This window comes from Salvelinus alpinus, chromosome 12 (assembly GCF_045679555.1).
Source record: "Salvelinus alpinus chromosome 12, SLU_Salpinus.1, whole genome shotgun sequence".
NCBI classification, from domain to species: Eukaryota; Metazoa; Chordata; class Actinopteri; order Salmoniformes; family Salmonidae; genus Salvelinus; species Salvelinus alpinus.
In genome coordinates, this window is record NC_092097.1 from 60,748,140 (window position 1) to 60,759,879 (window position 11,740).

The 11,740-nt window shown below is 38.1% G+C and overlaps 1 protein-coding gene across 1 annotated transcript; it reads right to left on the minus strand.

Annotated features, from left to right (window-relative positions):
• Window positions 1-216: 216 nt before the first annotated feature.
• On the minus strand, window positions 217-11,000 carry LOC139536447 (interleukin-10-like). Its single transcript, XM_071336985.1, has 5 exons — window positions 9,932-11,000; window positions 8,340-8,399; window positions 4,541-4,705; window positions 2,335-2,397; window positions 217-2,209 (listed from the first exon to the last, which is right to left on the minus strand). Exons 1-5 carry the CDS (start codon window positions 10,100-10,102, stop codon window positions 2,114-2,116), a joined length of 555 nt encoding a protein of 184 aa, XP_071193086.1. The 5' UTR covers window positions 10,103-11,000; the 3' UTR covers window positions 217-2,113.
• Window positions 11,001-11,740: the final 740 nt, after the last annotated feature.

Here is an 11,740-nt window from a genome sequence, read left to right on the forward strand (position 1 = left end):
CTTCTATGTGGGTCATGTTTGAGGTTAGAGTGTGGACACCAGTAGCTTAGCATCTGCTATTATGGTTAGGGTTAGTACAAGGTGTCAAGCCTGAAGTCAGTTAGTGTTAGGGAAGAAAAATGTTGTATCTAAAGTAGAAAAATAACCTGTACTCACTGAAATGGTCTTTACATTTTAATGTTATTTAGCAGAGGTCAAAGAATCATATGTGTTTCAGCGTTCAAATCAAAGTTTATTTGTCACGTGCGCTGAATACAACAGGTGTAGTAGACCTTACAGTGAAATGCTTACTTACAGGCTCTAACCAATAGTGCAAAAAAAGGTGTTAGGTGAACAATAGGTAGGTAAAGAAATAAAACAACAGTAAAAAGACAGGCTATAAAAGTAGCGAAGAACCACAGGATGAGACATCAGATTCAGAAGATTTATTGTGTCGTCGATGCAGCATTACAGCAGCATGTGGAACTGGTCATCTACACTTAAAAGGATTTACATTTTAAAGTTTAAAATGAAGAATTGAGGTATAAAAAAAACGATTCCAAAGTAGAACATTTTATTTTAAAACTGCAGGGGCAGAGAAAGTAAAAAATCATAAATAAATACAAAAACATTGTAGCTAAAAAAAAAAAAACATTGGTAAAAATCTCTTAAAAAAGGAGATATGGAAAGGTTGATTTTTATCTCAACTAGACTAACCTGGCTAAATGAAGGTTAAACAAAAATATACTCTACCTCACAAATATTTAGGCACTCCTACAGTACCAGTCAAAAGTTTGGACACACCTACTCATTCAAGGGTTTTTCTTTATTTTTACTATTTTCTACATTGTAGAATAATAGTGAAGACATCAAAACTATGAATAAACACATACGGAATCATGTAGTAACCAAAAAAGTGTTAAATAAATACAAATATATTTTACATTTGAGATTCTTCAAAGTAGCCATCCTTTGCCTCGATGACAGCTTTGCACATTCTGGGCTTTTTCTCTTGGAAACCCTCTAAGTTATTGTAACGTTGTTGGAAAGTGGTCGAAGTAGCTGATTTATGTTAAAAGTTACATTGTTTATTGTTAATAGAATGTTGGGAGTTTTCAACAATGGAAGCTTTAGAATTTCGAGGAAATCCCATGAAAGTGGATGAAGTTTAATAAGTTCAATACAAGTTTAATAGTTTAAAAAGTATAAATAGTTTTTAAAAAGTTGTCCGAAATAATAATGTCAGAATTAATTCGTATAGCCACACTTTTTTCACAAGCCACACTAATAAACATTGTGGTGCAGTATTCCACTTAGATTCACTGAAGGTTTTAATTTAAATCAATACTGATATTGGTAGTAAATATACTGTAGGCTATAACTAAATGTTGCAATACGTTGTAAACATGGTCATGTGTAGTACAGTCATTATTACAGATCAGTCAATGATCACATATTAAAACATGTTAAAGGTGAATGTACATTCTCTGTCACACTGGTAAATGTGTCGCCTAGATTTCCCTTCTCACTGGTTTTTACACATTTACAGTAACACATAATCCTTACTCCACATGGTGGTTAGTTTAACGTCATGACTATAGGGAAGGAAGGAGGTGCAGAAAGTAAATCCTAAAAAATCAAATAAAAAATGCTACAAATTTGATGCAAAACTTAACAGCAGAACGTTTCAGTCAATATGACTCGGTAATAAACGTTTGATTAACCTGAGACTAAATGTGGTTCAGGGACTTTAAAGAAAAAGTCCTGCGTGGCTTAGTTGGTAGAGCGTGGCGCTTGCAAGCTCAGCCAAGGTCAGGAACATGTGTTCGCTCCCCACTGGCGCCACCACCCATACAAAAATGTATGAAAGCAGTACTCTCAGTCACTTTGGATAAAAGGTAAATGCCATATATTATAATGATGAAGTCCTCAGAAGTTATTCTTGAAGGTGTTCTTTCAGAACTAAAAAGTAGGACTAAAAGACTAACGTAGAGAGAAGGTCCTCAGGACCCATACACTTTAGTCTCATGGTCTTCCACAGAGACACAACCCCAGATGTTTGGGCTTCGGAGGTTATTAGAGGTTAGGGTTAGCTACTGGCAAATTCTGATTGGTCCAGGCTCAGGGTCAGGGGTCAGTGTTTGCGTCTCTTAGAGACCAGGTACTCCTCGATGTAGTTGAAGAGTAGGTCCAGCTCTCCCATTGCCTTATACAGGCCCTTATCCTGCATCTAGATACACAGGAAACACACACTCAGGTTAGAAGAACCACACATACACACACACACACGCCATATGTGCGCACACACACACACTCAACTCACTCACTGAGAGGCTGAGGCCGAAGGAGACATACCTTCTTATACGAGGAGATGAACTCGTTGATGTCAAACGGTTTCTTACAGGAGAAGTAGTTCCTCTGTAGATAGAGAGAAAGAGGAATTAGTATTGTTATAGCAGTAGACTGTTGCACCACGCAGCAGTATTGGTTCCAGAGTGCTGGCTGCTGCAAAAGTATACTGGGAACACAAAACACACATTCTGTCTCTCTGTCTCTGTCTCTCTGTCTCTCTGTCTCTCTGTCTCTCTGTCTCTCTCTCTCTCTCTCTCTCTCTCTCTCTCTCTCTCTCTCTCTCTCTCTCTCTCTCTCTAGCGTGGAAACAGTAGGTTTGTTGGATACTGTGTAAATTAGGAAGTAGCCGTGTCAGTGTTGTGTGTTTTGGGGTTAGACCGCCGGCCGGCTCCTAAATCGGAGGTTTCTGACGAGGTTTATATATGCTACTATGTCATACAACCTGACAAAGCTTTAATGACATGAAACACAACCATGGAAATATCATCTCAACAATATCCCTGTGACCTTAACCAAACCACATCAAGACACTTTCACATCATACACTCAGAACACTTTCACAGGATATAGGACCAGATTATATAGGACCAGATTATATAGGACCAGATTATATAGGACCAGATTATATAGGACTATATAGGACCAGACTATATAGGACCAGACTCTATAGGACCAGATTATATAGGACCAGATTATATAGGACTATATAGGACCAGATTATATAGGACCAGATTATATAGGACCAGACTATATAGGACCAGATTATATAGGACCAGATTATATAGGACCAGACTATATAGGACTATATAGGACCAGATTATATAGGACTATATAGGACCAGATTATATAGGACCAGATTATATAGGACTATATAGGACCAGATTATATAGGACTATATAGGACCAGATTATATAGGACTATATAGGACCAGATTATATAGGACCAGATTATATAGGACTATATAGGACCAGACTATATAGGACCAGACTATATAGGACCAGATTATATAGGACCAGACTATATAGGACCAGATTATATAGGACCAGACTATATAGGACCAGATTATATAGGACCAGATTATATAGGACTATATAGGACCAGATTATATAGGACCAGATTATATAGGACCAGACTATATAGGACCAGATTATATAGGACCAGATTATATAGGACCAGATTATATAGGACCAGGTTATATAGGACCAGATTATATAGGACCAGATTATATAGGACCAGATTATATACAGTGCCTTCAGAAAGTATTCACATTTTGTTCTGTTACAAAGTGGGATTAAATGGATTGCATTGTCATTTTTTGTTAGTGGAATATACATTTTAAAATGTATAAAAAATGCATGAAAAATACAACACATATCTTGATTAGATAATCATAGAACCCCCTAAAGGCAGAGAATGTATGGCCAGGCTACATATCGGACAGGCTACTTACGCATTGGACGAGAACCCCCTAACAGCAGAGAATGTATGGGCAGGCTACGTATCGGGACAGGCTACTTACGCATTGGACGAGAATCCCCTAACAGCAGAGAATGTATGGGCAGGCTACGTATCGGGACAGGCTACTTACGCATTGGACGAGAACCCCCTAACTGCAGAGAATGTATGGGCAGGCTACGTATCGGGACAGGCTACTTACGCATTGGACGAGAACCCCCTAACTGCAGAGAATGTATGGGCAGGCTACGTATCGGGACAGGCTACTTACGCATTGGACGAGAACCCCCTAACTGCAGAGAATGTATGGGCAGGCTACGTATCGGGACAGGCTACTTACGCATTGGACGAGAACCCCCTAACTGCAGAGAATGTATGGGCAGGCTACGTATCGGGACAGGCTACTTACGCATTGGACGAGAACCCCCTAACAGCAGAGAATGTATGGGCAGGCTACGTATCGGGACAGGCTACTTACGCATTGGACGAGAACCCCCTAACAGCAGAGAATGTATGGGCAGGCTACGTATCGGGACAGGCTACTTACGCATTGGACGAGAACCCCCTAACAGCAGAGAATGTATGGGCAGGCTACGTATCGGGACAGGCTACTTACGCATTGGACGAGAACCCCCTAACAGCAGAGAATGTATGGGCAGGCTACGTATCGGGACAGGCTACTTACGCATTGGACGAGAACCCCCTAACTGCAGAGAATGTATGGCCAGAATACGTATCGGGACAGGCTACTTACGCATTGGACGATCTCTTTCTTCAGCTCGTGGAAGATGTTTCCGATGGAGTCGATGGGAGATTTAAAGTCGTTGTTGTTCCGTGTCCTGTTGTTCATAGCGGTGGGCAACACCGTGTCGAGATAGAACTTCAGGATGCTGTCCATAGCGTGACATCCCACCGGGCTCTGATGAGGAAACTACATTATTCATATCATACTGACGGAGAGAGGAACAGTAACTAACTAACCCTAACTGAAGATAAGGTAATTATAGCTAACCCTAACTGAAGATAAGGTAATTATAGCTAACCCTAACTGAAGATAAGGTAATTATAGCTAACCCTAACTGAAGATAAGGTAATTATAGCTAACCCTAACTGAAGATAAGGTAATTATAGCTAACCCTAACTGAAGATAAGGTAATTATAGCTAACCCTAACTGAAGATAAGGTAATTATAGCTAACCCTAACTGAAGATAAGGTAATTATAGCTAACCCTAACTGAAGATAAGGTAATTATAGCTAACCCTAACTGAAGATAAGGTAATTATAGCTAACCCTAACTGAAGATAAGGTAATTATAGCTAACCCTAACTGAAGATAAGGTAATTATAGCTAACCCTAACTGAAGATAAGGTAATTATAGCTAACCCTAACTGAAGATAAGGTAATTATAGCTAACCCTAACTGAAGATAAGGTAATTATAGCTAACCCTAACTGAAGATAAGGTAATTATAGCTAACCCTAACTGAAGATAAGGTAATTATAGCTAACCCTAACTGAAGATAAGGTAATTATAGCTAACCCTAACTGAAGATAAGGTAATTATAGCTAACCCTAACTGAAGATAAGGTAATTATAGCTAACCCTAACTGAAGATAAGGTAATTATAGCTAACCCTAACTGAAGATAAGGTAATTATAGCTAACCCTAACTGAAGATAAGGTAATTATAGCTAACCCTAACTGAAGATAAGGTAATTATAGCTAACCCTAACTGAAGATAAGGTAATTATAGCTAACCCTAACTGAAGATAAGGTAATTATAGCTAACCCTAACTGAAGATAAGGTAATTATAGCTAACCCTAACTGAAGATAAGGTAATTATAGCTAACCCTAACTGAAGATAAGGTAATTATAGCTAACCCTAACTGAAGATAAGGTAATTATAGCTAACCCTAACTGAAGATAAGGTAATTATAGCTAACCCTAACTGAAGATAAGGTAATTATAGCTAACCCTAACTGAAGATAAGGTAATTATAGCTAACCCTAACTGAAGATAAGGTAATTATAGCTAACCCTAACTGAAGATAAGGTAATTATAGCTAACCCTAACTGAAGATAAGGTAATTATAGCTAACCCTAACTGAAGATAAGGTAATTATAGCTAACCCTAACTGAAGATAAGGTAATTATAGCTAACCCTAACTGAAGATAAGGTAATTATAGCTAACCCTAACTGAAGATAAGGTAATTATAGCTAACCCTAACTGAAGATAAGGTAATTATAGCTAACCCTAACTGAAGATAAGGTAATTATAGCTAACCCTAACTGAAGATAAGGTAATTATAGCTAACCCTAACTGAAGATAAGGTAATTATAGCTAACCCTAACTGAAGATAAGGTAATTATAGCTAACCCTAACTGAAGATAAGGTAATTATAGCTAACCCTAACTGAAGATAAGGTAATTATAGCTAACCCTAACTGAAGATAAGGTAATTATAGCTAACCCTAACTGAAGATAAGGTAATTATAGCTAACCCTAACTGAAGATAAGGTAATTATAGCTAACCCTAACTGAAGATAAGGTAATTATAGCTAACCCTAACTGAAGATAAGGTAATTATAGCTAACCCTAACTGAAGATAAGGTAATTATAGCTAACCCTAACTGAAGATAAGGTAATTATAGCTAACCCTAACTGAAGATAAGGTAATTATAGCTAACCCTAACTGAAGATAAGGTAATTATAGCTAACCCTAACTGAAGATAAGGTAATTATACTGAGGAAACTATCCAGCAACTCTTGGAGTACATTGGATTTCAAAAATACATCTCTGTTAATAAAACCAACACTATTTGGCATGGAACTACTACAGTATAACTAGTATAACTAGTATAACCATCAGTATAACCAGTATAACCATCAGTATAACTAGTATAGCCATCAGTATAGCTAGTATAACCATCAGTATAACAAGTATAACCATCAGTATAACTAGTATAACCATCAGTATAACTAGTATAACCATCAGTATAACCAGTATAACCATCAGTATAACTAGTATAACCATCAGTATAACTAGTATAACCATCAGTATAACTAGTATAGCCATCAGTATAGCTAGTATAACCATCAGTATAACAAGTATAGCCATCAGTATAACTAGTATAACCATCAGTATAACTAGTATAGCCATCAGTATAGCTAGTATAACCATCAGTATAACCAGTATAACCATCAGTATAACAAGTATAGCCATCAGTATAACTAGTATAACCATCAGTATAACTAGTATAACCATCAGTATAACTAGTATAGCCATCAGTATAACTAGTATAGCCATCAGTATAGCTAGTATAACCATCAGTATAACTAGTATAACCATCAGTATAACTAGTATAACCATCAGTATAACTAGTATAACCATCAGTATAACTAGTATAACCATCAGTATAACTAGTATAACCATCAGTATAACTAGTATAGCCATCAGTATAACTAGTAAAGCCATCAGTATAACTAGTATAACCATCAGTATAACTAGTATAACCATCAGTATAACAAGTATAGCCATCAGTATAACTAGTATAACCATCAGTATAACTAGTATAGCCATCAGTATAGCTAGTATAACCATCAGTATAACCAGTATAACCATCAGTATAACAAGTATAACCATCAGTATAACAAGTATAACCATCAGTATAACTAGTAAAGCCATCAGTATAACTAGTATAGCCATCAGTATAACCAGTATAACCATCAGTATAACTAGTATAACCATCAGTATAACTAGTATAGCCATCAGTATAACTAGTATAACCATCAGTATAACTAGTATAACCATCAGTATAACTAGTATAACCATCAGTATAACTAGTATAGCCATCAGTATAACTAGTAAAGCCATCAGTATAACTAGTATAGCCATCAGTATAACCAGTATAACCATCAGTATAACTAGTATAACCATCAGTATAACTAGTATAGCCATCAGTATAACTAGTATAGCCATCAGTATAACCAGTATAACCAGTATAACCATCAGTATAACTAGTATAGCCATCAGTATAACCAGTATAACCATCAGTATAACTAGTATAACCATCAGTATAACTAGTATAGCCATCAGTATAACTAGTAAAGCCATCAGTATAACTAGTATAGCCATCAGTATAACTAGTATAGCCATCAGTATAACTAGTAAAGCCATCAGTATAACTAGTATAGCCATCAGTATAACTAGTATAACCATCAGTATAACTAGTATAACCATCAGTATAACTAGTATAACCATCAGTATAACCAGTATAACCATCAGTATAACCAGTATAACCATCAGTATAACTAGTATAGCCATCAGTATAACTAGTAAAGCCATCAGTATAACCAGTATAACCATCAGTATAACTAGTATAACCATCAGTATAACTAGTATAACCAGTATAACCATCAGGGTATTTTCTTAATATTCATGGCACTTCTAACTCAGGAATGGATTGAACATCCTGGTCCTGATGTGTCTCAAGCCGTTCCTTCAGGGGGAAACTCTATCCTGCTGTTAGAATAGACAGAATAATGTCAACTCACCTTCAAGTGGTGTAGAATCCCTTCGTCCAGCAGGGATGTCTCCAGCTCGTCATTAGCCTCCTGCAGACAACAAACAAGCCCAGTTTAGACTCTGTTTCCTGATGCTTGTTTTGTATCAAATCAACGTTTGTTCATCACGTGCACAGGACATAGTGAATGTAAACGGTACAGTGAAATGCTTACTAAAGGTTAATATATCTACGTTTCTTCCACAATATTCATCAAGTCTCTGGCGTAGTGGTTAGTTGCCTACTATCAATTACTTTTTTTTTGCTGTCAAAAACTGAAACTATGCCACTATTTAGGACAGAAGCTTCTACTTTACTAAACACATGGTTTGAACAACAATGTAACATGTCTTGCTGGGATTTGACCCAATTCCCTGTCGTCAGTGAGTGTTCGGGTTCCCGAGATCTTCTCTCTACCTGTTGAGCTACTGTTCAGGTGACATTCCATGAACAAATCCTAACTGCATTGTAACTGTGTCAAGTAGAGGTTGGTGTTTTGAAAGGAACTTGGAATCAAAGGAAGCACTGGAACACACAGCGAAATCGATGGGATTTTGCAACCACGTGATCAAACGAAGCTTCGGACATCATTGATTAAGTGATAATGTTACTTTGAAACTAGCATTGGTACATTGTGACGGATCAGTAGTTGCTTTGAAAACCGCATCGGAGCTCCGGTATCAATCGTCCCATCGCTACCGAGTGCTATAACGAAACAGATGTTGCCTGCGTTCTGATTTCATTTGGTTGTCATGGAGATTGAAGACATGGCTGCGCTCAACAATGATACTGTAATGAAACAGGCAGGGAGCAGGTCTCGAACCCAGGGTCGTTACAATACAAAACAGATTGAAGCACGTTGCTTTTCTGTCATATCCACCAGGACAAGCTTCTTACCATAGATAGAAAAACAATATGCCTCAACAGGTATTTGGTGCATTTAAGTGAATTGAGACTAAAGAGCTGAGCCCTTTATATATATATATATATATACCCATCTTTGTATAAAGTTGCAACTGGTTATTGACTGTTATTAAATATGTATGTTGTTTTTTTAAACTTGATTGTGAATGACAATGATTTGTTGCTATGTATTTGTGAAGTCTATTGTTTGAGCTTGGTGGGCGACTGTCTGAACGAAGTTTAAAGTAATAAGAAAAATTCTATAGTGTTTCAGTTGTGATAAGGGTAATTTTGACAAAATTATACGATTTTATTTGGGGGGGGTGTATTTTCCCTTAAATTCACCAGATATAACCATTTCATAGCTATTTGTGTGTGTGTGTGTGTGTGTGTGTGTGTATATATAGAGAGAGATGTATTTCTCACGATGGGCATGCCCCCGGACCCCCCTAAAGAGAGTTGACACTGGAACCAAGTGACCCCCCCCCCCCCAATATCCAACACAAAGTTATGCCCTTGACTTACGTAGTAGTATAGTATATTCACATATATATGAGGGTAGTAGTACAGTATATATGTAGTACTTCTATATGTAGTACAGTATATATGTAGTACTTATATATGCAGTATAGTATATATGTAGTACTTATATATGCAGTATAGTGTACAGAGAGAGCTTACGTAGTAGTCTCTGATGGTGGAGAAGGCGATGCGGAGCTCCTTCAGTCTGACGGGGAAGCCCTCTATGAAGGAGCAGCAGCGGTCGGAGCACGGCACACGTCTGCACTGGGCATGCTCACACTGCAGCGCTGCAGCCAGCAGCACGGATAGGAGGAGAGAGGAGGGAGACATCCTGGAGTCTACTGGTGCTGCAGTCTATTGGTTCCACACTCAACTGGTGCTGCAGTCTATTGGTTCCACACTCAACTGGTCCTGCAGGCTATTGGTTCCACACTCAACTGGTCCTGCAGTCTATTGGTTCCACACTCAACTGGTCCTGCAGTCTATTGGTTCCACACTCAACTGGTCCTGCAGTCTATTGGTTCCACACTCAACTGGTCCTGCAGTCTATTGGTTCCACACTCAACTTCTGGTTCTGGTTGTCCTCTGGTACTGGAGTGTGCTGGTTCTGGTTGTCCTCTTGAGGAGCAGACAGGAGAGCATGTGTACTCTGGCCTAAACCCCTCATCATTTATACACTGAGAAACACCTCACCTATTTCCTCTGTGATGCGAACAGAGTTGGTCATGTGATCTGGTGATGGGGGTTAGGGGGGGGAGGGAGTTCCTGGCAGTACTAGGGTTAACTCCTCACACTTGATGTTTTATGATGTAACATATTCAGTCATTTACATGTTTATTGCGTTAGGGAAAGTTCTGAGTGTGTAATGAGAGACAGCTCACTCCTCCCTTCCTCCTCATTTCATATTCACTCGCTCATGTCTTTAAGACCTTGGACAGAAATAGAGAGATGGAGTTCCTGGTATAGGTAATTAAATACATAGATATAAATAGATATTTCTACACGTATCAGAAAAGATGCAAGTCATATATTTCTGTTAAATTTGCTTTGTGAGTGTTTCTGCTTTCCTAGTGCTAATCTCAACGATTCAGCTACACTGACAAAACATTAGGAACACCTGCTCTTTCCGTGACATAGACTGACCAGGTGAAAGATATGATCCCTTATTGATGTCACTTGTTAAATCCACTTTAATCAGTGTAGATGAAGGGGAGGAGACAGGTTACAGAAGGATTTGTAAGCCCTTGGGACATGGATTGTGTGTCATTCAGAAGGTGAATGGACAAGACAAAATATTTAAGTGCCTTTGAACGGGGGTATGGGTAGTAGGTGCCAGGCGCACCGGTTTGTGTCAAGAACTGCAACGTTGCTGGGTTTTTCCACGCTCAACAGTTTCCTGTGTGTATCAATAATGGTCCACCACCCAAAGGACATCCAGCAGCCAACTTGACACAACTGTGGGAAGCACTGGAGTCAACATGGGCCAACATCCCTGTGGAACGCTTTCGACACTTTGTAGAGTCCATGCCCCAACTAATTGAGGCTGTTCTGAGGGCAAAAGTGGCTGCAACTCAATATTAGGAAGGTGTTCTTAATGTTTTGTACACTCGGTGTATTTTAATTGTTATGTCTTCATATGACGAGCATGTTCATAAATTTTGCATCAATTAAATTCATTCAAACGGCTTTATTTATCCCTTGAGGACAATTCCATCATTATATTATTTAATGCAGGGTCGGCAACAGACTGATAAAAATAAGTGATTTTAATGAATAATAATTAAAGATTTTCGTTTTTTGGTTGAAAAAAGACTGTAAAATCCCCAAGAATTCGACAAAAAAAAAGTTCTGTTCCCAAGTATTCCCATATAAATACATTTATATAAATATAGATAAAAAGAGAAGCTGTATGCGATCGTGTCTCAATGTAATCAAGGTATGAAATTATTGTTATTTTCAAATACAATC

Excerpts from the sequence above, each read along its gene's own strand:
- LOC139536447 (XM_071336985.1), bottom strand. The coding sequence starts at position 10,102 with ATGTCTCCCTCCTCTCTCCTCCTATCCGTGCTGCTGGCTGCAGCGCTG. Across the intron at positions 2,398-4,540 it reads AGAAAGAGATCGTCCAATGC|AGGAACTACTTCTCCTGTAA; the intron begins GTAAGTAGCCTG and ends CTCTATCTACAG. Across the intron at positions 2,210-2,334 it reads TCATCTCCTCGTATAAGAAG|ATGCAGGATAAGGGCCTGTA; the intron begins GTATGTCTCCTT and ends CTGTGTATCTAG.